Below are 27,561 nucleotides of genomic sequence, written 5' to 3' on the forward strand. Positions count from 1 at the left end.
CCTTCTCCAGGGGATCTTCCCAACCCAGGGATCAAACCCAGGTCTCCTGCACTGCAGGCAGATTCTTTATGGTCTGAGCCACCAGGGAATACACCATACACAAGAGAGAGCCCACCAATACCTCGGTCTAGAAGCTTCTTCTCCCTCTCCCTAGTGATAAAGCATCCAGCTCCTCCCCACTCAGCCACCCTCCCCTCCCACAGTGACGTCAGGTCAGCCACAGTCTTTGGCATAAAACAGGCTCCAGCCGCCTCCCGTCCTGTCTGCCTGCAGGTAATGGGAGGCCTCTTCTGTGTTCCCTCCCCATAAATTCACCCAGAACAGGAGTCTTCCTCCCACCAGTGCAGGGGGTTGCTCTAGTTCTCCAGCTGCCCCGACCTGTGACTGGGGCAGGGCTGGGGGTAAGGAGGGGAGTTCAATTCTGTTTTAAAAGGGGGAGGGCACACTTAGGTCCTGGATCCAAGCCATGTTCGACTATCCATCTTTTCAACTGGTGCACAGCCTGGAATGGTTGATGCGTGATCTCCAACAACAGGTACCAAAACAGTATTGGATCAACCATTAGTGACAACAGTTGATAGAGAATGATCAAATTCAGCTATTCGGCCATGTGAGGTAGTCACAATGTTAACGATTCAATCCAGTCCCTGGTAGCTTAGTTGGTAAGGACTCATCCTGCAGGGCAGGAGACACGGGCTCCATCCCTGAGTTGGGAAGATACCCTGGAGAAGGAAATGGCAACCTGCTCCAGTATTCTTGCCTGGGAAATCCTATAGACCAGAGGAGTCTGGCGGGGTACCCTCCATGGGGTCGCAAGAGTCAGAACTTAGTGACTAAACTACCAGTGTGAACCCACCAACCTACAACAAAGAACCCAAACCCCCATGTGTGAAGTATGATGCCAGCCCATGCAAGTTCAGTGCCTTGGGTCAGGTGAGACCAGTCTCCCATATCATGGGATTAAAAAATCAGTTTAGGTCATGGCTGCCACAGCTTATGTGCTCAGGTCAATGAGAGAGCCACATGCAAACAGATGGCGTTTGGAGCTGACGCTGCACCTGGCCTAATGATCTGTGCACATAATTCTGCTTAGGTGCTCTTAGCATATATAAAATGTGTTGAAAGATAACTTGCCCTAGGGATGAAAGAGTAACTCAAACGAGCAATTCATCACATGGCTAGGTGTGAGAAGTATCTTTCTGATGTATTGAGAGCTTCCCAGTCCAAAGTGAAGACGTCATCGGAATAGAGGCGCTTTTTGAGTTAAAAATAGAAGCATCAGGAAGGATGAAAACTGGCAGGAACTGAGGACCAATGAGAAGCACGTGGCCGAGCAGAAAGCACCTTGGAGCCCAACATATCAAAGTCTGCCCCCGCACTGGGATCTCACACAAGTCATTTAATTGCAGAGAGCCTCAGCCTTCTCCTCTGGAAAACAATCATACCTTTGTGTGTGCAGGGTGCTCAGTCGCTCAGTCACCTCCGATTCTTTGCGAACCCATGGACTGTAGCCCACTCTGCTCCTTTGCACATGGTATTTTCCCAGGCAAGAATACTGGACTCGGCTGCCATTTCCTACTCCAGGGGATACTGCCAACCCAGGGATCAAACCCTAGTCTCTTGGGTCTCCTGCATTGACAGATTCTTTACCACTAGCGCCACCTGGGAAGCCCCATACGTTTGTCCAGAGTTAAATAATTTGGGGTAGGCAAAACTTTAACATGATGTCTGGCACACAGTAGGCATTGGGGAAATGCAAGCCACCACCTAAATCCTCTTTTAAAGGGCAACCCTATTGGGCTTCCCTGGTGGCCCAGAGGTTAAGACTCTGAGCTTTCAGTGCAGGGGGAGCAGGTTTGATCCTTGTTGGATCCCTCACCGGGAAACTGATATACCACATGCTGTGTGGCCAAAATAATAATAATAAATAAATAAAGGGCAACCTTATCAAACAGCATGCAGTGGTCAACGGCTCCAGGAGGGATAAGGCTGGGTAGCCTATTTATTGTCTCATAGTCACACACAAGCCCTTGAAGTAGACTCTCAAATCTCCTTAAAGTGGGGGTGGGGGGTGGGGGCGGAGGGTTGGGGGGGTGTGGGGGCGTGGGGGCGGTGGGTTGGCGGGGAGGGGTAAGTGGGGGGGGGGAAAGGCACTACCGCCCATCACTATTACTCAGGAAGGTTTGTAACCAGTGAATCCCCAGTTCAGAAACTAACCTCAGGCATTTATGACAGCTCCCCTGCGCCTAGCCCGACACTGCCCTCTACTGGCCGTCACAATAATCACCGCTCGCAGCCTCACCCAGAATCTCGCGGGGCGCCGCGCACCTTTGCCAGCCTGGTATTTTGTTCTGACATTTTTCATATGTAAAGGCATCCCAGCATCCCCAGAGCTGCTTGTGAAGATACTAAACATGATGAGCATTCAGGCCGAGGCACAGAGAGAGGCCAGCGGGGCCAGGCGGCCACACACCCAGAGCAGCCCCCTTAAGTCGCTGCAGCAAACTGTGAACCTGTAGGAGGAGGGATCTCTGGTCCGGACTTGAGTAGTAAACCAGTGTCAGACTAGTGGGACCTAATCGAGAATATGCGATTCTATCAGACAGATATCATATGTAGGAATCAGTGAATAGCTTTTCATTTTAGATTGCCAGCTGTTGCACAGCCAACAAAATAAACTTGAATATTAGGAGCACAGATACTTTCCACCATTGACAGGCAAGCGAGCAACACTGATGTGAATGCTCTGAAAGACTCTCCCTCTACAATAAGACTACAATATACAATGTAACTAGATCTTGGGTAACACACACACACATATGCACGTGAGTTTAAAATATTGGCAAGCTCACAAGTGGTCCCAGGTCAGTAGTGTCCCTTCTTCCTTAGCAAAGCAGATGAATATCTTCTCTTGAGTAAAGTCCCAATTTAAGTCCTCAGATTTCCCACAGACTAAGTTCAATCAACTATGAGCTAAAAGAAAGAAAGACCTAAGACACAGAGAAACGAATCGTATGGCTCAGGCAGGTAGCTCCTAGCCAATGGCCTTTGCCTTCCTTCCATAGTGAATAATCGTTGCAACAGACCAGCTAGCAATTCTAGTTTCCAGCCACCCTCGCATCCAGGTGGAGCCATGACCTGTGGTTTGGATAAAGGAAGGAAGGCAGAAGAGGTAGATGCCGTTTCCAGGCCTGGCCCACAAAGACCATGCTTGGGGTCCTCTAGGGGCTCTCCTGTCCACTAGCAGGATGCTGGCGCTCAGGGTGATCCTGGAGGCCGTGTGTTGAACACGGCAGAGCCTTCATCAATCAGTGTCCTTGAATGACCACACAGGGCATAGCCCCACATCAATCCGTCAACTTGACATGACGGAAGTAACAGAGAAAGACCCAGAGTGTTAAACCACTGAGATTGTGGAGGTTAAGTGTGCAGCAGTTGATTTTGCCTCAACTAATCAGTCATTGTGAACATCAGCAGAAACAATAAACCACAAATTTAGCACCAAGGGCTTTAGAGTTTGGGGATTATCATATTTAGAATATGAAATAAGCTTTATGACATGTTTAAAGAAATAAAAGAGAATCAACATTATCAAGGAACAAAAGACTATCAAAAATAACCCGGCAGGGTTAACAAAGAATCAAACAGAACTTTGGACGTTAAAAATATAATCATTTAAATTAAAATCTGGTGGCAAGATAAATCACAGAATAAACACAGCTGAAAAGATAGTGAAACTGAAGATATAATTGAATGACCCAGAGGAAAGAGATTAAAGAGAAAGAGATCAAAATATGAAAGAAAGACTGTGGTAGGCTGAAAGGTACATCCCCCCCAGAGTTTGTGGATGTGATTGTACTTAAGAAAAAGGTTCTCCACAGGTGAAATTAAGGATCTTGAGATGAGATCATCCTAGATTATCCAAGTGTCCTTATAAGAAGAGGACGCACAGTCACACAAAAGGAGAGGACGATGTAACGATGGAGGCAGAGACCAGAGTGATGACTACAAGCCAAGGACACCAAGGAGTTCTGGCAGTGCTGGAACCTGGGAGAGAGGCACGGAACGTCCTACCTCTGAGCCTCTAGAAGGAACCAAGCCCGCCAACATCTCGATCTCAGAGTTTTGGACCCTCGAACTGTGAAAGAAAAAAACTTCTGTTGTTTTAGGCTACCTGGTTTGCGGCAATTTGTTACAACAGCCGTGGGAAACTAAGACAAAGGCAAGAGATGAAGCTAGAGTGGGAAGTTCTGCGTTACATCAGTTAAGAGCTCCAGAAGGAAGAACAGGGGGACGAGAGGAAGGGCAACATTACAAGGGATAATGGCTGATACTTTCCCAAACTGATGAAATATAGGAATCCTTAGACAAGGGACCCAACATACTAAAAAGCAGGTTAAAAGTTTTTAAGACTTTTTTTTGATGTGGACTGGTTTTTAAAGTCATTATTGAATTTGTTACAATATTGTTTCTGTTGTTTTATGTTTTATGGGCTTTTGGCCTCAGGCATATGAGGATCTTAGCTTCCTGACCAGGGATCAGACTCCTACTTCCTGCATTGGAAGGCGAAGTCTTAACCCTTGGATCACCAGGGAAGTCCTAAAGAAGGTTAAATTGTAATACCAAAATTTATACTAAAAAAGCCCACAATGAGAATGATGAAAATCCACGTCTTCAGAGTCTGTCTGTATCTAGGACCAGGATTTCTGGGTCACAGGCAGCATTTTCCCAGGACAGTTCTGATTCATAGCTGTTGTTTCTGATTCTCAGCAACTTTTTTTCATTTTCAAAAGTATCTTCTTGATTTGCACAGATTTTGAATGTCACCAAACCCCACCCCTGCCCCTGCAAAAGACAAAAATAGCAGTACCAAGATCCCATGGACAACAGCTACGACAAAACTCCCTGTGAACCTCAAGGTAAAAAAGCCTGTGAGAACCACCCAACCAGGGCTGCAAAGAGCCACGTGGCGTGTCACATCTGTGGGGTGAGCAGAGGAAGAGTTGCGTGGACCCTCTTCTAGAAAAGTCCCAACATCTTAGAACTTTGTACACTTGTCACACTGTCCTAACTTGGATGACCCCTTGTCCTAATTTGGATTCTTAAAAATGCAGTATTCTTGCCAAAAAAAAAGCTTTTAATGAATCTAACTGTGAAGAAAAGTCAGACAAATCTAAAATACAGCCATGGGCTTCTCAAGAATGTCAACATGGTGGAAGTCCAAAGGAAACAAAAAGGCAGGGATGTCAGCCTTGATGGAGAGCAAAGAAGCATGGCAGCTGAGTGGACTGCTTGAACTGTGATTAGATTTTTCATTTCAGAAAAGGTATTAAAGGATTTTTTTTTTGGCAATGGAGAAAAATCTGAAAATAATTGTGGTCATATGGAATTATGTCCTAGACATGCTGCATTATTTGTGGGGGTGGGGTGGCGGCAGCGGGTAAAGTGTCATGATATTAACAACTGACATTCTTTTTCTGGCTGCACCTTGTGGCACCTGGGATCTTAGTTCCCCGACCAGGTATCAAACCTATGCCCCCTGCAGGGGAAGCACAGAGTCTTAAAAAGTGGGCCACCAGGGAAGTCCCAGAAATTGACTTGCAGCTGATTTAGCAGGCACAAAAGCCAAAATAAAACAGAACCCTGTATTTCCTGTGTGAGCATAAAAGCAAACGTGCCAAATGTTAACAATGAGAGAGGCACAGCACACAGATGCTCAATACTATTTCAGCATTTCTGTAGCTTTGAGACTTTTTCATTATAGAAACCTGGGGGATAGCCATATGATGGAATATGACTCGGCAATTAAAAGGAACAAACTGTGGACACCTGCCACCTGGTGACTAAACCTCACGAACAGTTCAGTCCAATTCAGTCACTCAGTCGTGTCCGACTCTTTGCAACCCCATGGACTGCAGCACACCAGGCTTCCCTGTCCATCACCAACTCCTGGAGTTTACCCAAACTCACGTCCATTGAGTCGGTGATGCCATCCAACCATCTCACCCTCTGTTGTCCCCTTCTCCCGTCTTCAAGAGTCTTTTCCAATGAGTCAACATTTCGCATGAGGTGGTCAAAGTATTGGAGTTTCAGCTTCATCATCAGTACTTCCAATGAATATACAGGACTGGTCTCCTTTAGGATGGACTGGTTGGATCTCCTTGCAGTCCAATGGACTCTCAAGAGTCTTCTCCAGCTCCACAGTTCAAAAGCATCAATTCTTTGTTGCTCAGCTGTCTTTATAGTCCAGCTCTCACATCCATACATGACTACTGGAAAAACCATAGCTTTGACTAGACGGACCTTTGTTGGCAAAGTAATCTCTCTGCTTTTTAATATGCTGTCTAGGTTGGTCATAGCTTTTCTTCCAAGGAGTAAGCGTCTTTTAATTTCATGGCTGCAGTCACCATCTGCAGTGATTTTGGAGCCCAAGAAAATAAAGTCTCTCCCTGTTTCCATTGTTTCCCCATCTATTTGCCATGAAGTGATGGGATGAGATGTCATGATCTTAGTGTTTTGAATGTTGAGTTTTAAGTCAACTTTTTCACTCTCCTCTTTCACTTTCATCAAGAGACTCTTTAGTTCCTCTTTGCTTTCTGCCATGAGGGTGTCATCTGCATATCTGAAGTTATTGATATTTCTCCCAGCGATCTTGATTCTAGCTTGTGCTTCATCCAGCCTGGCATTTCATATGATGTACTCTGCATATAAGTTAAATAAGCAGGGTGACAATGTACAGTCTTGACATACTCCTTTCCTGATTTGGAACCAGTCTGTTGTTCAAAAACAGTATGCTCAGTAAAAGAAGCAAGACCCAAGGAACCATGTATTGAAAGACTCCGTTTATGTGAAATATCCATAAAAGGCAAAACTAAAAAGACATAAAGTAGATTAGTGGTGATCTGGGGCAGAGGTGGTGACAAATGGGAGTCAACAGTAAATGTGCATGAGGGGTGAGACCTCTTGAAGGATGAGACCACCGAAATGGGGAGAGAGAACAAGCAAAGACCGGAGAACAAGCCTTCACCGGAGGCTCCGTGTGAAGGGGTTAGCAGAAGAGAAGTCAGTGGAACTTAGTACAAGGGTGGATTGAGAGGAGGGAGGAAACTTGGAATCCAATGAGTCTGTTGAAGGCAGGGATAGTCAAAAGATAAATTCTGCAGAGAGAGGCTGAAAGATGGCCCTGGATGTTGCTATTAGAAGGTTTGGCCGTCAGGCTGCTTCAGAGGCTCAGAACCCAGAAGCCCCCTGTGTCCGGCTGGCCAGCAGGCCCCGCGCTGAAAGAGTGGGCTGAAGTCGATATATTAATAATAAATAGCTCCTCAAGATTACGCCTCGAATTGCTCCCTGGACGCCCTTCTTTCCTTGCCACGGTTCTATGCAGGGATTTCTCCAGTGAAACACAGGGGCATGGAGTCCATTAGTTTTTTTTTTCCCCCAAAGAATTATTAAACTTTGTTCCTCGGGGAAATTGGTAGTGAAGGATGTGATTTTAAGTACAACTTTCTGGCCGAGGTTTCTAACCCCCTCCCCCCATACCCCACTCCCTAATCCTACCTTAAACCAGGTGACTTTCCCTCTTTTTAAAATCATACTCTGAGGGCGACCCTGGTGGTGGCTCAGGGGTGAAGAATCTGCCTGCCAATGCAGGAGACTCGGGTTTGATCCCTGACCAGGGTCGATCTCACAAGTCGGAGCAACTAAGCCCGTTGGGCCACAACTACCGAACCTGCGATCTGCAGCCCAGAGCCACCACTCCTGAGCCCACGTTGTGGCAACTAGTGAAGTCCGCACACCCTAGAGCCCAAGCTTCACAAGGAAGCCACTGCACTCAGCCTGCGCACCGCATCTAGAGAGTGGCCCCTGCTCGCTGCAACTAGAGAAAAGCAACGAAGACCCAGCACAGCCAAATATAAATAAATAACATTATTATAAAAAAGAAGATGATACCATTTTTACAGGGTCTCTGGTAGTCCTTAAAAAAAGTCATAACTATGGATCTTAACAGGGCAAGGCATGGGGATAAAAACAATATTCATCCTTTAAAAAGTAAGTGTATGGCTGTCTGGCTTCAAATGCCAATCACAGCTGCAGTGCCCTTTGGGTTCAGTAGCGACGGCTGTCCAGAGGGCGCATGGGGCAACACCACTCTCCTCCCTTTGACATGCATCAAGGTCGGAAAGTTCCCGGGGAAACAGACTGGAACTGGTCACAGCAGGGGACGACACTCCTGGCAGTCCAGCGGTTAACTTTCCGCCCTTCCAGTGCAGGGGGCACGGATTTGATCTCTAGCTGGGGAACTGCAATCCCACATGCTGCTCAATGCAACGTTGAGCCAAACAAATAATAAATAAAAATTTTAAAAAGAAGAACTTACATTAAAAAAAAGAGAGAGAGAAATGATCACGACGATAGAGAAGACAGAGGACCTCATCACAGCATTTAAACCCACGCCTTGGAGCTCTCAAGCTCAGAGGGGGCTTCCGTATAGCTCACATGCAATGCAGGAGACCTGGGTTTGATCCCTGGGTCAGAAAGATCCCCTGGAGGAGGGCATGGCAACCCACTCCAGTATTCTTGCCTGGAGAATCCCATGGTAAGAGGAGCCTGGTGGGCTACAGTCCATGGGGTCGCAAAGAGTCGGACGCAACTGAGCAACTAACACTTGGAGCCCTCAACCCCTTATTTTTTTTTCAGGAAAGAAACTTGAACCCAGAAAGACTTGGAAGCCACAGGGTTTAGAAGGCACCGTAGCTGGACTAGAACTAACACCTCCTGCTTCTAACCTATCACCCTTCTCATGAAGAAGTCACCGAAGACAGAGGGGAAGCGACCGGGCCACACCCAGCGTGACGAGCTGGTCTGCACCAGGGTGGGCGCCCAAATGCAGAGAGGGCGGGGACTCGTGTGATGGGACAGGCGGTTACACACGGCTTTGACTGCAAAGACTAGAAGACATGGCAAAGTCAACCACAAGGTAATCTTGTTTTGGCAGAAGCACTGCCTTTTTATTTCACATTAGTAAGAAATTCGTATTCTGCTGACCACGAAACCACCTGAGGTGGAAGCCGGGTAAAAAGAGGATACCTTCTTCCTCACACCCTTCGCCCAAAGGAAATGCTATTTCTGAAAACTTTTCCAGACTCCTGGTTATAAATGACTTAAACTCCCAAACCTAAAATCTCTTGGGAAGAAGACAGAAGTTGTTTTAAGCCACCAGAGCGCTGCAGTCCTCCCCCGTTTGGAATTTAGCAAAAAGGTAAACCATAAGGAGTTTCCAATTGGCTATCTACTCACTTCTTAAAATATTTGACAGAGTGTGCAAAATACTTAATTATACACACTTCTGCTTTGCATTTCAGAAACCTGTCCTCAACTGCTGTGGACTGGGGCTGGGGAGAAGGGGGCTGTCAGGCTGAGTTTTAGGCAGTGTTTGCAACGTCCATTTGGATTTTTCATCCACTGTGAAGCTACAAAGCTCCCCCGTGATGGCCTAGCCTTGGGGGCTGCCTTTCTGTAAGAAGAGGGGGTGTGATGGCAAAGAGAATTTAAAAAGAAATGGGGTGAGTATTGAGGATAAAGCAGTTTCCAAGTAACTTTAGTGAAAGTGCTTGTTGCTCAATTGTATCTGACTCTTTGGGACCCTATGGACTGTAGCCCACCAGGCTCCTCTGTCCATGGGATTCTCCGGGCAAGAATACTGCAGTGGGGTGCCATTCCCTTCTCCAGGGGATCTTCCTGACCCAGGGATCAAACCCAGGTCTCTTGCATTACAGGCAGATTCTTTACTATCTGAGCTACCAGGGAAGTCCTGCTGCTGCTGCTGCTAAGTCGCTTCCGTTGTGTCCGAGGGAAGTCCTAAGTAACTCTAAAACAAACACAAAGGGATGCTTACTGGGTTCCTACCAAGTGTCAGGGTACTGAGACACTGGAGGGGGAGGGCCCTGCCCTCACTGGGACCACCAGGCCCTCCCAGGCCCCAGAACCAAGTGTACAAACAAACACCTGGTCCGGGGTCACTGCGATGGCCTGGGTCAGTGTCCCAGATGTGGCTTGTCAAAAGAGTCCTGTTTAAACCATGCCGTACAACTGTTCAGCCATGGCCGTCTGAGATAAGTAGCTAAGTGTCTGAGGTTGAATCCTCTCTTTTATACTCAACCCCAGAAGCGCTTATTGTTCGTATTGTCCATTGAGACATACAAAGGAGGGTTTAAAAACAGAGTTGTCCCTGAGGTTCTTGGTCTGGAAGAAGCCTGGAAGGGCAGGGACACAGGCACTGTGGAGTGTGTGTGTGCAGGCGTGTGTGGTGTGCGTAACAAATGCAGCTACAAGGTCTCTGGTTGAGGGGCAGACACTTGGATGGCCACAGGACAGGGCTGCGCTGAGAGCCACTTCCCTGAAAGCAGGAGGTCCCGAGAGGAACACAGGATGCTGTGCTCCCAGGCTCTGCCAGCCTGGGGCCCTGTGAGCATGAATAAGCGCTTTCATATCTCTCAGCCTCAGTTTCCTCAGATAGAAAACCAGGGCAACTGTGCCTGCCTTACAGGGTTTTCTGAGGATGGCCTGAAATTCTATTTGAAAGCACCTAGCACTAAGTGCTATAGACACACAGATGTAGAAATCCAGTAGGCGTTTGGGAAATGCACATTCTGTTCCCTCTTGACTGAATCTGGCTGCTTGTTACGAAGGAGGACAACAGTCGTGCTGCAGAGACATAGGCCTCCATTGTCATCACAGATTCTGACTCCAGCAACCAGAGGCCGCGTGGCGAAGATGCCGAGGGACGCATGGGGGGTGCAGAGGTCCTCTGTGCTGGTCCTGATTTACCCATTTCCTGGCTAGATAACCTTGCACTAGCTGCTTACCCTCCCCAGACTTGAGTTCTCTTATCTGCGAATTTTTATCTCCCCCTTTTAAATCCTGAGGAATCCACAAAATTCAATTAGAGCTAATAAACACATTCAGCAAGGTAGCGAGATGCAAGACCAACGCCCAGAAATCCACTGTTTTCATACACAGCAAAAGTGAAATTAAGAAAATAATTCCACTCATAATAAAATAAAAAATAAAATGCCTAGAAATTATTTAAAAAGAAGAGTGAGACTTGTGCACTGAAAATTATAAAGTGTTGTGTGAAGACTTTGGAAACTGAATGGACGTCCCATGTTTGTGGATCAAAAAATTTAATACTGTTACGTTGGTAATATGTCCTAAATTGTTGTATAGATTCAACACAACACCTAACAAATCCTAGCTAGAGTTTTTTTTTTTTCCCCCCCCAGAAATTGAAAAGCTCATACTAAAACTCACTTGGAAATACAAGTGACTCAAGATAGCCAAAACAATCTTCAAGAAGAAGAAGTACGAAGTGGAAAAACATACACACCCCAATTTCACAACTTACTACAAAGCTACAGTGATATGACAGTGTGGTCCTAGTGTTAGAACAAACATAGGGAGTTAAACTGAGAGCCCAGGAATAAACTCTAACATTCATGGTCAGTTGATTTTCTACAAAAAATGTCAAGAAAATTCAGCAGGAAAGAAATTAGTATTTCAACAAATGGTGCCAGAACAGTTATCTCACACCACACACAAAAATTAGCTCCACATGTATCGTGAACCTAGATGTAAGAACTGAAAGTACAAAACTCTCAGAAGACTAATGATCAGGGCTGAAGTCCTAATGCCTTAGGACTGGGTATGTGGTCCAGGACCTTTGCAAAATCATAGAGGAGGAAAAGAGGTCACATCACTGCCCACCCAGTAGGGACTGAAACTGAATCTCCACTGAGCCCAGTGGGATGGAGGTCAGAGTCAGATTGAGATTTATTTATTTTTTATTGCAGTAAAATATACATAATATAAAACTTGCCACTTGAACCACTCTTAAGTGTGCAATTCAGTTTTATGAAGAACATTCACTCTGAGTGTGTAGCCGTCAGCACCACCCATCTCCAGAACTTTTTATTATCCCAGACTGAAACTCGGCCTCGTTCAGCATTAACTCCTTATTCCCCCAGCCCCTGATAACCACCTTCTACCCACTATCTCTGTGAATCTGACGATTCTGGGTACCGCAGGTAAGTGGAATCAAACAATACATCTCTTTTTTGACTATGGCTTATTTGACTTAGAATGTTTTCAGGTTTACCCAGAGATTTAGATTATTTTTTGTTTAAAGAAAATCAAGAAATGCACAATTTCTAATACACTCAATGGACATGAGTTTGAGTAAACTCCAGGAGTTGGTGATGGACAGTGAGGCCTGGTGTGCTGCAGTCCGTGGGGTCGCAAAGAGTCAAATACAACTAAGCGACTGAACTGACTGAACCAATGTACTCAAGTTTATGAACTTGGATCCACTTTACACACAGATGGACTCATTCATCCTCCCCTAATTCTGGTCAAATTCTTATCTGATCCTGAAACTGTTTTTCTCTCTGATCCTCCACATTCAATTAGTCTTGCCAGTTCCCCGTCAGACCCCTGACCCCAGGTCCACTCCAGAGATTTGACTCCCAGGGTCCTTAACTCTCCCCTTGGTCTTGGACAGCCTTGTCCAAATCCACACAGCTCAGAAATATCAGAGAAATTGTCTCAGAGCCTAGCTCTGCTCTCCAAATGCTCCATCATTCCCGCCTCTGCCCTTTGGCTTGAATGATGCCAGTCACTCCCCACCAAGCCTTTTCTCCAGGTTTCAACTCCTCCCTGAGATCCTGGTGGCTCAGCTGATAGAGTCTGCCTACAACGTGGGAGACCTGGATTGGATCCCTGGGTTGGGAAGATCTCCTGGAGAAGGAAATGGCAACCCACTCCAGTATTCTTGCCTGTAAAATCCCATGGACAGAGGAGCCTGGTGGGCTACAGTCCATGGGGTTGCAAAGAGTCAGACATGACTGAGCAACTAACAGTTTCACTTTCCCACATCCTTCAGGCTTTACTCAAATACCATCACCTCAGCAAACCTCCTCAGAAGTGGTCCCCGCACCCCCTGTGCCTATTCCGTCCTGGCCTGTGACTCCATACACACTCAGCTGTTCAGCTTCATTACCAGCTCATCCAAGACAGAGGACACGTCCCTTCGAAAGAGCAGTCTCACCTAGAAAATGTTCGCATAGCCCTGCATAAGGAGTGATCATACATGAACGTACATTATGAATTTATGTCAAAGTTACATGTTGCTGTAATAATTACCAGATTCAGTGGTGTGGACAGCAAGTGGTCCAGGAGTCAGCCAATGAATGAAAATGGCCTCTCAAAGCACTACCCAGCTCTGAAATGTGACCATCTGTGGGTCAGGGCCGTATGGTGGGTGGGGGCACCTTACTTTGGCCTGAAAGAAAAAGATGGGTTGGAGGGCAGCTGCAGCCAGGCTGGGGTTGAGGGCGGGGGTTTGCAGGGAGGATGGGAGTAGAGCTCTTCCAGAAGTAAGAAGTGGTATCAGCCAAGGGAAGGACAGGACGTTCTGGGAGAGGCCTCCAACCCAAACGGGGAAGTAAAGAGGTCACTCTCCAGAGTTCCAGCCCCGCAAGGGTTTCACGACTGGCTGACCAAACCCTAGTGATCCCCACATTTGAAGGGTAGGAGCCAGTCTGTGTCCACTGATGGAATCTCCCAAGGCGTGATTCACCACACAGCTGGCTGGTGGGTTCAAAAGTCCAACAGGTGGTTGAGACTCAGATAAATAAAAAAGGCATTTTTGTTTTCATTGGATTATTTTAGCTTTCAGCAGTTGTTGACACAGTCTGAGAGTGAACTCTCTGGAACATGATTTTCCTTCTTATCTGTTCCATCAGAACTTGGGGAGGTTATTTGAGATTCGTGAAGAAGAGCAGCCATCCTCCGAGGATCATCCAGACCCGGGGAAGTGGGGAGGACGGCTGAGCTGAGTCCAAAACACCCCCATCTCCACCCCCACCACACACAACCTTCTAGAGGCTTCCACCTCCCCCTTGACCAGATCTTGATAAAGTCTACACAGAAGGCTTCTTCGGATCCCATCTCTGCTTCAACTTACACATCTCGGCAGATGTTCGAGAGGCTGAGGGAAGAAGCAAAAGCCATCCAGCAGGGAAGCCCCACCAAGACAGAGTGGAGTGCTGAAGGGTGCCAGCCAAGTGGCAAGCATGGATGAAGAGGCAGGAAGGACCAGAAACGACAGCTCAGCTTCCAGCCCCCTGCCTCTGAGGGAGGCCATCCTTTGGACTGGGACGCTCTGCTCTAGGTCCCACTCGTCCTGGCACTGCAGGAGCGCCCAGGTGCTCGTACCCTGCATGACTCCGTGACCCGGCTCTCAAGCCCCTTCTCCTCGTAGGGAAAGGGCCGAAGACAGGAGGAGGTCACGATCAAGCACCAGATCCAACATGGGACCCAGAGGAGCCCAACCTGCCCTGTGGTCCCCGCCTGGGAGACCGTGGACACAATAGCCTTATTCAGGGACAGGGACTCTGAAACCTGAGTAGGTGTTGTTGAAAGTGTCTCTGAAATAAACGTTGACCTGCTGACTCAGGCTCCCTCTGAATCCATCTGAAGTATTATTTAACCTGTCTGTGGCAAAGCAGCAGCCTGCAGTCCCATAGGTCAGCAGCGGAGAGAGGGGGGTGAGACGGGAGACCCACCTGGGGTGGAGACCGCCTGGCTCCGTGTGGGGAACCTCCTGAAGGAGGGTTTGCTGAGCTCAGAATCAAAGGCTTTCAACACGCCTTCAAGCTCTGCCGCCACCCTCGCCAGCCCCTCCTGCTGGGAATGTGTTTCTTGAAGCCAGACGAACCCCTGTAACAAGAATGCCCTGAAAAAAAAAAAAAAAAAGAATGCCCTGGCCTCACCGTGGATGCCAAGAGAAACAGGCTTTTCGAAAAGTGGCACTTCAGCGTAGACAGCTCTGGTGGTGGGAGCTGAAATAATGACGTGCCAAGAGAGATTACCTTTTTGAATTCTGGGAATGCGCTTTTTTTCTCCAGGCTTGAGCCTCTGAGTGCTCCTAACCAATTCGGCCACCCGGACACCTCACACACCCACTCCTCAGCATCCACTACACACACTGTAGTTTTAAGTGGAAACGTGAAAAGAAGCATTAGGTGTCCCTGGGAAGTAAGTGACAAAATTCAGAGAAAAGTTCATGCAGTTGAGAAGGCAGATTTAACTGTGTGTCTGTGAGAAATATCCTCTACCAGCTGTGGGGCAATTAGAAAGACAAGTCCATGTACAGGGGTCCACTGGGACCCACAGGAGCAATTTTCTCTCTTGGACTCCCATCATTTTTCTACATGTTTCTGGAACTCTCCTTTACTCTACTATCTTTGATCCCCTCAAGGGCCAAGTCCAGGTGAATATCCTAATCCAACCTGAAATCTAGTCTGATGAAAATTGACCTCATCAAATAAACAGCTATCCAAGCTTTGCCATCTCTGCTCATAGGAGCCCCAGACTTCTGAATTTCTTGTAGCCTTGGAAGGACTCAGGTTCCCTTTGTCTTAGCTCTTCCATATTTACTCATACTCATTCAGCAAGTTCTGCCCCAAGGGCATGCCTCAAATTCAGCTTTTCACTTACAGCCCATCATAAAGAATAGATGCTCAAAGTACATCATTGCAGCACTAGTTACTATTGTAACTAGTGTTGTAACCAGGACATGAAAGTATCAACATCCATCAATAGAAAAATGGATAAAGAAATTGTAGTACATATATACGATGCAATATTATTCAGCCACAAAAATGAACGAGACTGTAGTGATGTGAATGGACCTAGAGTCTGTCACACAAAGTGAAGTAAGTCAGAAAGAGAAAATCAAATACCCTGTATTAACACACACGAATATATATGGAAGCCAGAAAAATGGTACAGATTTACTTATTTGCAGGGAAGGAATAAGAAGCACAGATTCCGAGAAGGGACATGTGAACACAGAGAGGGAGGAAGCATTGACACATATACAATCGCATGCGTGCTCAGTCATGTCCAACTCCTTGTGACCCCACGGACTGTAGCCCGCCAGGCTCCTCTGTCCATGGGATTCTCCAGGCAAGAGGACTGGAGTGGGGTGCCATTGCCTTCTCCATATATGCACTAGCATGTGTAAAATAGATCCAGGGGAGGGGAGGCCAGGGAGCCTGGAGGCCAAGTCCACGCTGCTTGTGCTGCAGGCTCACAGAGATCCCCCAGGTAAAACCTTGAATTCTGCAGAAGGTTGAGGATGGGGGCTTTTTTCCAAAGAGTGATTTCTCAAGTACTATTTGCACTGATTTCCTTTGGCCCAAGTGACAGCTGGTTTTAATTTAAATCAGCTATTTCTTGAAAGCAAGAGAAAGCTTACCTTATCCCATAATCCCTCACTCCAGAATGTGGGGCCTTGCAGTCTGGGAAGAATTCGCTTCAGGTGGTATTTCTAGGAGGGTGGTCAGAACTGTACCAGCACAGATATTAATTCTTCTAAGTAGTTAAATTTCTTGGTTTTGCCTTGATTCCAGTAGATGATTAATCAAGTGCCTTTGTCCAGGCTCCGGCTGCCTCCTGGACTGGTCATAAGGAGACCTCTGTTTGTGGATCCCAGGTCACATGCACTACCTTCAGGACATACCAGGACCGGAGTCAGCGGCGTGCTGGTTCCTGTGTGACATCTGGGCCTCTGAAGCCTGCCCTCCGATCTCAGCCCTGCCATCAATGCCCTCAGGTGTCTGGAGGGAAGCATTCAGTCTCCCAGCACTTTATTTGGTAGTTCAGTCAGTTGTGTCCGACTTCTTGTGACCCTATGTGACCCCACTGTAGTCCACCAGGGTCCTCTGTCCATGGGATTCTCCAGGCAATAATACTGGAGTAGGTTGCCATTTCCTCTCCCAGGGGATCTTCCCAACCCAGGTATCAAACCTGAGTCTCTTCCATCTCCTCCACTGGCCAGCAAATTCCACTGCTGAGCCACTGGGAAGCCATATTTGTCCTGCTGCAAATACCTTTTGGGCTTCCCCGGTGGTGCTAGTGGTAAAGAATCCTCCTGCCAGTGCAGGAGATGCAAAAGACTCGGGTTCGATCCTGGGTCGGGAAGATCCCCTGGGAGAGGAAATGGCAACCTACCCCAATATTCTTGCCTGGAGAATCCCAGGGACAGAGGAGCCTGGAGGCCCACAGTCCATGGGATCGCAAATAGGTAGACATGACTGAGCACACAACACACGCAGCACGCGCAGGCCTCCCAGGAAGTGCCAGTCCTGACCCTTTCTCATTTCATGCCTGCTTCTGGCAGCAGCTGAGATTCTGGCCTGATCAGGGCCCAGAAACTAAGGAAACAGAGGTTCAGGGCACTGTGACGACTTGTGCCTGAAGTCTTCCCGACCCTGCGAGGACTCCCACCACAGCTTCAAGCAGCTTCTCTCCCAGCTTCAAGGCCAACTTCTTTCCAGTAACCCATCATTCCTCATTACGCAAAGAGAACACCAAGGGCTTCATGTCTTATGGTCAATAATTCATGTAAGGAAGTGAGATCATAGTCCATCTTAGGAATTCTGAGGAACCTTAAGACAGTGTGTATTTCGGTACCAAAGGGATCTAGCGTGATTCTTTCGTTGGTTCATAAAATGCTCAAACGCTCAAACCCTAAGTGCACTTCCCAACAGATATATCCTTCCATATATATATATAAAAAGAGGAATCTTTCAATATCAGCTGGAAAAATAAGCATGGACATTGGGGAAAATAGTCTAGATTTCACCCTGAGTCAGTTCCAGGGCAGCGGACATGATAGCAGCCTCATGGCCGGGCATTGCCCAGCCCACAGTCCTGTTCCAAGCCTTACGTCCACTCAGCGTGTATAAGACAAGCCACACCCAAAGACATCTGCACATGAACATGCCTTGCGGGACACAGCCTATACATAATATTGCTTCCATAAAGTAAAAGAGGCGGGGGCTTCCTTGTGGCTCAGTGGTAAAGAATCTGCCTGCCAATGCAGGAGACACAGGTTCGATCCCTGGTCCGGGAAGATCCCACGCGCCGCGGGGCAACTGAACCCGTGCGCCATAACTGCTGAGCCTGTGCTCTGGAGCCCAGGAGCAGCAACAACGGAGCCCTAGGGTTGCAACTCCTGAAGCCTGCAAGTTTGAAAGTAAAGAAGGTCTCTGTCAAACATTCCTGGGATCTGCACTGTCCCCCCATGAAAAGAGCGCTTCTGTCATGACTAGACTATACCCACAGCCTGACAAGAAAGCGTCTGCGTGACTAAGACTTTGTGCCAATTAGTCCTTGCAGGGATATCAGCAACGGGGGGGTCTGACGAACAAAGGGTCGTGTCACTGGCTTGGCTCCTCCATGGAGACTGTAATGGTCCCTTTTTGCTCACTGGAGTCTGCTTGCTCAGATTGGATTTTGTTCATCTTTTACTGAGACTGAGAAAAGTGCGCGTGGCAGTTTATGAATTGAGTCTCCCGGCAAGGCTCTGAAAGACAACTGGTGTGGGGGGTGGTCTGCGGGTGTGAAAACCCCGGACAGATGGAGTGGAAGCCGGGCTGTGACACACAATAGCATCTGTGTGTGGCCCAGCAGCGAGCAAACAGCTTCCTTCCCTGCAAGGGGAGAGCCGTGCCAAGTGAGGACCAAAAGATCTTAGAGATGCTCATCATTCGTCTGTTGGAGGGAGACGTTTTAAAATGGGCAAATAATTTCCTTGCTGTGTGCAGTCTGGATTTTCTTTCCTCTCCATGCCCTTATTTCTAATTCTCAAACTCTCTCCCCTCCTTCATCTTACAGCATTTTTATGTACACATGCGTTCAGTCTCCATGTATGAAGTCAGACATAGCAATTTGTCTTTCCAGAATCCTGGGGCTTTGCTGTTCTGTGAAGATCCATAATGAGATACCAGAGTTCTCATTCCCTTCCTGTTAACATAATTCATGCTCAAAGCACAGAGCTAAGTCCTACATAAGCGTCATCAATAACAGTGCATTCTCACCAGCGTCCTTGGACAGTTTGCTAAATTCTTTCTGAGTGCCTCTTGCTGACCCTTGCAATGGTTAACTGGTAAACAAACTGGAAGCTAGGAATCCCACTGTGCCATCAGGATGTACATTCTATGACACAGATAGAGGGTCAAGTTCATGGAATCACATTCGGCGTGCCTGCAATCCCAGGTGAAGGTCATCTTTAGGCAAAAGTCAGCTTTCCCAAACATTGGCCCAGTTTTGGTGAGCTGGGGATTTGGATTTTGTTTTCTTAACAGATGCTAGAAGTTAAAAACAGGAATCTGAACTATGCATCAATTTTTTCTTCTCCATGTCATCTTACCTGGCCCAAAAAGGCAAAAGAAGGAGCAAGTAGTGTTGCTAAGTAACACTTTAGGATATAACCTGAATACCCCCTCTATCCAAGTCATGCAGGAATCTCACGTGTAACTTTCATAGCCCAACAAGCCAAAACAGTTCCAGGATGACAGATGACTGCAGAGCAAAAGGGACACAGAAGGAATTTGATCCAAACGAAGACCTGTCGGCTTTTTAAATTTCAACTTAGAAAATATGGAGTTGGCTAGAATTTTTAATTTGCAAAACAAATAACCACTTTAACCATCATCTAATCGTAGAGTCCTCTGTTCTCCACGCTGCGAAGCCAAAACAGGTCCTAGGGAATAACTTTAGGAAAATAACACATTCATGCACACACACAAAAAGGAACCTCAGCCGAGAACACACACTTCTTGCCTATCCCTGGGGTCCCCAAAGATGAAAGCAGACTGAATCTTTAAACACGATTCTAATGCCAGGAGCTCACTGCTCCTGATGGACTCCAGCCCGCCCTCCGCACCCAGAGGAGGGCAGGGTACTCACCGGTCATGAGGCTGTAGTAATTGGGATAAGAGAGAGTGGGAAAGTCCGGGGTCAAGTAATCCACTTTGACCCCTCTGCTCACAATCTCTTTGAACCCGGGCAAGGACTCCAGGGCCTCATCGCTGATGTAGTCTGCTCGGAAGCCGTCCAACAGAAACACCAGGAGTTTCCGGTGGGCCGAGGCTGGCTGCACCAGGCTGAGAACGAGGGCCAGCAGGAGGACCCCCAGCTTCCCTGCCATGCCGCCAGGAGCCTGCCCTAGCCAAGGATGCAGAGTCTGCAGCTATTCTCTCTTCTAGGGGCTGGACCTTGACTACTGGCCTTCCTGAGCCAAGTTCACTTTCAGAATTTAAAGGTACAGCACCCCCTTTTAAAAAACGTCTAGGCTCACCCTTTACTAGCAAGTCTGGAGATGGTCTCCTTCAGAGAAGTCAAGCTCTCAAACCACCCGGAATAAATACCAGGGGAGAGAGAGCGTGCAACCCGTCAACCACAAAGGGGCACTTGCCATGGATGCTTGCCATCTATTGTACCTCTACAATGGTTAAGTCACGTGCTGCTGCAGCGGCTGACCTCTGACACCCACCCCCCCTGCTAAGGAGTCTGGGGTGGAGGTCAGGAATGAGGCACTCTGTACGCCAGGAAACTGGCAGGGAAGGTCTTTGGATGGTGGTCAGATATTTTCAGGAGCTGGTTTTCCCTCATATCCGGTTGTTTCCTCATATTCAGAAAAGCACTAAAATCCGTCTGCTAGTTACTATATCTTGTGACTAGCAGAAGCTCCACGAGAACAGAAGAAACTCTACCAGAAGAAAAAAACAAAAAATACATGCTTGATGGCATGTACTCCCCCTTTGCCAGAATCACATATACTCTGTCTGTCCCTCCGACCTCTTTGAGCAGTTTCCAAGAGCTATCAGAGGTGCTGTCTCCAGGCTGCAGTCCTCATTTTACCCCAAATAAAACTTAACTCACAACGCTCATAGCGTGCATCTTTTTTAGTCGACAGTTATGCCGACCAGTGAAGAGCCCCAGAGTGGACTTCCCTCCTTCCCCTGAACTCTACGAGGAACCTGAGCCTCGGTACCAGCAACGGCCCCTCGAGCCCGTCCACCTCCTCGGGGAGTGCAGACAAATTTGGGGAAATCTCTTTTGGTTCTAGGACCTCCCGCAGTGGCTGAGGATCTTGAGTTCTTGGTTTTTTTTTAATATGGGGAGAGGGACCAGGGCCCTGCCCACTGACCTTGCTATCGGCCACAGGCCCCAGGTCTCTGGGGACATAGTGCGGAGAGCACTCACTGGGACCAGTTCCCTCCATCCCCGGTGATCTGGGCCCAAGAGCACTGGAGGCAGAGCCGGCCTGGAACCCCACCGCTCCATCCCACACTGGAGGCGCAGCCCTCAGGCCCCTTGGCAACTGAATCCTCATAAGCCTGGGTCCCTGCCCCCGTCTTTTCATCACGTGATCTTCCCAACCACAGAGACCTCTCGTTCCTGCTGCAGGTGAACCCTGGAGCAGCGAGGTGGGAATAGAGACAGGAGAAGAACTCCAGAGGCACTCTGGGTCCACGGCTCACCTGCCCCTCAGGGCCAGATGACACGTGCTGCCCCGCCCAGGGCTCTCTCCCACCTGGGAAGGCATGGGGGTATTAGGCACTTCCCTGCAGCCCCTTGCAGTAGCTCACACCCTCTGCTCCCTCCCAGGAAGGGAACGTTTTGAGCCTTCCAAGAATCCCCAGCCTCTGCTGACCTGGCTGGGCCCATCTGGCTCTGCGTCTCTGTGATAGGACCAGAGTCTGAAGGGTTAGAGGTGGATGGACAAAGCTGGGGTGGCTGGAGATGGATCAGCCACACGGGAGAAGGGAGCATCCCCAGGAACCCAGGATGCCACCTCTAGGACCCAAGTTCTTTCACCTGGGGGTTGGGGGATGGTGGTGGTGTGTGTGCTCACCATGGTGGGCTACAATCCACGGGGACCATGGGGTCCTGGCTCCTTGGTCCATGGTTCTTCCAGGTAAGAATACTGGAGTGGGTAGCCATTCCCTTCTCCAAGGGATCTTCCTGACCCAGGGATCGGACCCAGGTCTCCTGCACCGCAGGCGGATTCTTTGCCATCTGAGCCATCAGGGTATATTGGAAGACACATCATTTAAAGGACTCACTACAACCCAGAGGGAAAGGCCCCCCATCAGGTGCTCTTAACTAGCTCATATGCAGCGAAATTAAAGGGAATTGACTCTTGGATTTATATTTCCCACTAAAAAGGGCTCCTACACTGTACTGGTCTATAGAGAGGAATGGAGACCTCAAACTCACCTTAAAAGGACCCTCAACAAAAGGAGGAACTATACTCACACCAGAACGAGAAGAAGATGACATCAGAAGTAGACAGCTTACCCAAAATGCTGGACCTGACTCCTATGATCATTTATAATTTTTCCTGACCTCTTGGATCTTTGCATATGAATCCAATGTTTTCATATCATGGATGTGATTCTATGCTAATTTTATAAATCAATCCAAATTGTTGGGTTTGTGGTCAATTACCTCTATCTAGTACTTCTAGGTTACATGGTGGGTATCCCCCATCCAAAGCTCTGATGTGACAGCCCTTAGAAAATTTATTTCAGAAGAAATTTTAATCCTATCCAGGCTACTCATGATTGCTATTAATATAGCATAACCATATTTATTTAAGAATGTATTTCCAAGATCAAATGGCAAAGTTCAACAATGCAAAACTGCAGTTACACTTGCACCAACCTAATAGATGGGATCCTCTTACCCAGCCAGTTGATAATACCTGCTCTGACCGTGGTCATAGATTTAAAGTCTCTTTTCAGCTCATAAGGCTCAATCAAAACAACAAGCCAACTCTCAATCAATAACTGTGCTGTCTCGTTTATTAAAAGGAAACCCCCCACATTATGAGATGGGCTTAGACAGTTAACAACAGGCTTTGGTCATTTAAGTTTAAAAGCTCCTCAATGTTGGTAACAATTAAATCACACTAAGGATAATCAGCCTAGAAATATTGGGAAACTAGGCTGCGTGCCTTATGAACAATGCCTACATATTATTACCCTTAGAGACAGTGATCAGTATGGAACTGACTGGGTCAGACGACCAGAGAGTCACTAGGTTGTACCAAATGGGACTCAGTGGATTTGTGGTACTAATTTATGGCCTTGGCTTCCACCTGGATGGATAGGAAAGTATACTCTGGGATTTGCATGGTGACTGACTCTTGTGACTCGCAGAAGCTTCAGGAGACCAGCAGAAACTTTCTACCAAACACACACACACACACACACACATACACACACACACACACACACACACATATATATGCTTGGTTGCATGTGTTATCCCTTTACCAAAATCACATATACACTGTCCTTCCCCACTACCTCTTTGGAGCAGCCTCTTAGAGCTATCTGAGCTGCTTTCTCCTGGGCTACAGTTCTCAATTTGCCCCCAAATAAAACTTAACTAGCAACTCTCACATTGTCCATCTTTTTTAGTCGACAAACTGTATTATTTTGGGGCGAATATTCCAGAAATAGAAGCACCCACGGAGAGGTAGAATTTTAGATGACAGAAATCAACTCTTAACTTCGCAGTCGGGCTGACCAAAGGGAGGAGTCAAGGAAAAGGGTGATCTCTTAATTTGCTGTTATCCCTCGTCTCTGCCCAATTTAAACTCTCACAGTGCATTCCTCAGAATTTAGTAACGTGAACCTCTTAACTCAGGGAGTCAACAGGAGACAGTAGACTTTGGTGGAGATACCTGTGAACTTTTCAGCAGTGCCCCCAGCTCCAGAGCATTTAACAACAAATTATCTGTCTACGTATCAATCATTGTATCCATCTATGTACTGCTGCTGCTGCTGCCTAGTTGCTTCCGTCGTGTCCGACTCTGTGTGACCCCATAGACGGCAGCCCACCAGGCTCTGCCATCCCTGGGATTCTCCAGGCAAGAACACTGGAGTGGGTTGCCATTTCCTTCTCCAATGCATGAAAGTGAAGTAGCTCAGTCGTGTCCGACTTGTAGCGACCCCATGGACTGCAGCCTACCAGGCTCCTCCGTTCATGGGATTTTCCAGGCAAGAGTACTGGAGTGGGGTGCCATTGCCTTCTCCAATCCATCTATGTACAGAACTTACTTTATATTTCAAGGTGCTTGTGTTCAAACATAACTGTAGGAAGAGATACCTCTCAGAAGAATCATAGAGTCAGAAAGTTCCAGAGTTGAACAAGACAGTCGGGGGTCATTACTGGCACATTGGCCTGAGACAGCACTGCTCTAGAAGGGCAGCAATGAGAAAGACTTAGTGGGCGAGAGTTCGAGATGGACAAGCACAGCTAGGGACAACCATGAGGCTCTGTGCCAAGAAGAACCAGGCAGAGGAGGGCCTGGGAGGCTGGCCAGGAGGTCAATACAGGGCAGCAAGCACAGGTGGGTCAGGAGACAAAGCACGAAGTCCAGACACCAGGTATCTGTGGGTCTTTCATTTGGCAGAAAATTCAATATAAAGGCTTATAAAATGTGCGTGGCCAATAGCAAGCACTTGATGAATGCTATTATTATCATTATAACATTGCTCAGATCCTGGTGGAGCTTGCAAGCTTCCTAGGGACTGGAGGTAGTCTGACCTTAATCAATTCTAGAATGGCTGTCGCCCAACCTCTGTTCTCTGCCTGTGATGCAATAGAGGTGTCAACTAACCTTATTGTGGTCATCTTTTCACAATCATATATCTGTACTGAATCAAACCAAGAGAAAAAACACTCTGCAATGTATCAGAATTAAACATTTTTTAAAAAAGAGTAAAAGGCAGCATTAAAGAAAATTCATACAACAATCATTCTGTGCCTTCCTACTAGGAAGCAGTTTTATCTGCGCACGCTTTAAATTAAATGGTCTTTGAGAATGTACTTGGGCTTCCCAGGTGGCTCAGTGGTAAAGAATCCACCTGCCCAAGCGCGAGATGCCTGCATTCGGGAAGATCCTCTGTGTTAGGAAGGTCACCTGGAGGAGGAAATGGCAATCCGCTCCAGGATTCTTGCCGGGAGAATCCCATGGACAGAGGAGCAGAGTCGGACACAACTGAGTGAGCACCCAGGTGCACAAGAACGCACCCTGTATATACAGGGTAGCTAAGTGAGCAGGATCACCCAGACACTAAATGGAATGGCCAAGAACTGCTAGCCTGACTCCTAATCTCATGCTGTGGTCCTGCTTGGGCCTTTCATGGTGGGGAGCAGGGGCTCTCTCTTGATATGATCAGCCTCAGTTGGGGCTGCAGAAACTTGTCTCCTGTGGTGAACCCTGGCCTCACTGCTCGAGAGTGCAGACTGAACCCATCCCACCACAATTCTAGTTGGTAAGACTGGGTTATTATAGACCTTTAAAGATGCCTCCTATATTTTTTTTTCAGTTACAGCTCAAGCAAGCAGAACTTTATTAAACAGGCAGCAGATAGTACACCCTTGAAACACGAGGGTGGGCTGACCTCGAAGGAATGGCCCCTCATATCATTTTGATCAAAATCCAGGCTTGGGAACCACTGCTGACAAAGACAGGCAGCAACAGACAGGCCTGAACAAGGTTATATCATCTTCAGATCTGCATGTTAGAAAGCAGGATCCAGAAGCCACGAGGAGGCAACATGGGTGCTGATGGAGGCAAGAATAATAACATCCACCTTTCTTGATATTAAGGACTTTACATGCGGGACTTTCCCGGTAGTCCAGGGATTGAGAATCCACATGCCAATATGCCAATGCAGGGGACATGGGTTAGATCCCTGGTTGGGGAGCTAAAATCGCACATGCCTCGGGGGAAACCCCTGCTTCACAACAGGAGAAGCCTGAGAATTGCAACAAGAGAAGCCCCCAAGTGCCTCAACTAGAGAAAGCCCACCGCCCACAACAAAGACCCAGTGCAGCCAAAAAAAAAAAGCTTTACATGCACTAATTCACTTAGATCTTCTGATCATTTGTAAGGCAGGTATTTATATCCCTACATTGCAAAGGAAATCGAGGTTCAGAGACGCCTAAGGTCAAACAACCCGAAGAGTCAGAACAGCAATTCCAGCCCAGATCTCTTTTATAGCTTTGTATTTTAGGAGAACACATTCGGTTTGTGAAATTAGGAAGAAAAATCAAAGTCTGTGTGAAAGAAAAAAAAAAAAACCCTAAATATCTTCAGTTTGTCTTAATTAAACTGAGAGGGGGAAATCGCTGTTAGAACACTGAAGAAGTAACTGTCGCAGGCAATATCCATTGACGGATGCGAAAATTAGTAGAAGAACCAGAAAGTGAGGAAGTGTTCATAAAACAAAAGAATGGGACCCAAGGCAGGAGACATAAGAGAGACACAGGATCGATTCCTGGGTTGGGAAGATCCCCTGGAGTAGGGCAACCCATTCCAGGATTCTTGCCTGAAGAACCCCAAACAGAGGAGCCCATTGGGCTACAGTCCATGGGGTCACAAAGAGTTGGACACAGCTGAAGCGAGAGTATGCATGTACTATGCATTTTGTATAAAGGACTTGAGCATCCATGGATTTTGGCCCGGGGATGCAGGAGAGTCCTGGAAACAACCCCCTGCACACACCATGGGAGGACCATACCTACTATGACCCTGATGATGGACCATCTAGAGTTATTCTGCATCTTCTCATGATAAAATTTCTAAATCTTCTTACTGAAATAGGCAGATTTTTTTGGTATGTCAAAATATGTTTTAGTGGTTCCAGTGATGACAGAAAACTTAAAACACTGTGACCATTAAAAAAAAGTTTGTCAAAGGAAATCACGAATGCTGAGCTAACTCCACTGTGCACCAGAGAAGCTGGCACGGATTAGCTTGTACAAGAGATAGATACATGGGTATTTATTGTTACAGTGTCTGTAATGGCAAAAAAAGTAGAAATAATCTAAAAATCTGTTAACAAGAGTATGAATAAGTGATATCAGTATTCAAAGAACAGAACACTATATAGCTATCCAAAAGAACTGAAAGGGTTAGCTGCTCAGTCTGTCCCACTCTTTGCGACCTCATGGACTGTAGCGCGCCAGGCTTCTCTGTCCATGGAACTTCCAGGCAACAATACTGGAGTGGGATTATTATCCAGCAAAGACATAAAGAGAGAACCTTAGGTCATTTGTACAAGAGTGTTTGGGCCATGCCATGCCCTTCTCTAGAGGATCATCCTGACCCAGGGACCAAACCCAGATCTCCTGCTTCGCCAGGCAGATTCTTTACTGTCTGAGCGACCACAGAAGCCCCAAAAGATGTAGATGTAGAATGAGAAGTAGATGTGTAGTTCTTGAAGATCTCAAGAATAACAGTGAGAAAAACCAGTTGGAGATGAATACATACAGTCTAAAATATTAACATAAAAACATCCAGCACAATATTCCATATAATAGTACCAACACCATGGAAACGATTGGAAAGGACAGAAGAGAATGAGACCAGAGAGAGGTGCACTGGGGGTTTCAACTTTGTAATGTTCTAGTCATTTAAGAAATAAAATAAAAATGCCAAGGGTCCATGTAGGACAAAATGCTACAATTTCACAACCACGAGGGCTGGGACAAGGGTGCTATTTATATTATGCCCTTGGATTTTGTGCAGGCCAGAAACATATTATAACTTAAAAATCATCAGCAGCCCTGGTGATGAATTGAACATGTGGGTGGTAAGAGAAAGGGGTCTTGGATAGTTCCCAAGGT

The 27,561-nt window shown here is 47.2% G+C and overlaps 1 protein-coding gene across 2 annotated transcripts in view; it reads right to left on the minus strand.

Annotated features, from left to right (window-relative positions):
• Positions 1-20,064, minus strand: part of ENPP6 (ectonucleotide pyrophosphatase/phosphodiesterase 6) — an 81,548-nt gene extending 61,484 nt beyond the window's left edge. The window contains exon 1 of one of the 2 annotated variants that reach the window (XM_040243042.1): positions 19,816-20,064. In XM_040243042.1, coding sequence (XP_040098976.1) covers positions 19,816-20,056 — 241 coding nt within the window. In that variant the 5' untranslated portion in view covers positions 20,057-20,064. The remainder of the gene's footprint in view (positions 1-19,815) is intronic. The other variant, XM_040243041.1, reaches the window with a different exon arrangement.
• Positions 20,065-27,561: the final 7,497 nt, after the last annotated feature.

The sequence above is a fragment of the Oryx dammah genome, unplaced genomic scaffold, assembly GCF_014754425.2.
Source record: "Oryx dammah isolate SB20612 unplaced genomic scaffold, SCBI_Odam_1.1 HiC_scaffold_7, whole genome shotgun sequence".
Lineage (NCBI taxonomy): Eukaryota > Metazoa > Chordata > Mammalia > Artiodactyla > Bovidae > Oryx > Oryx dammah.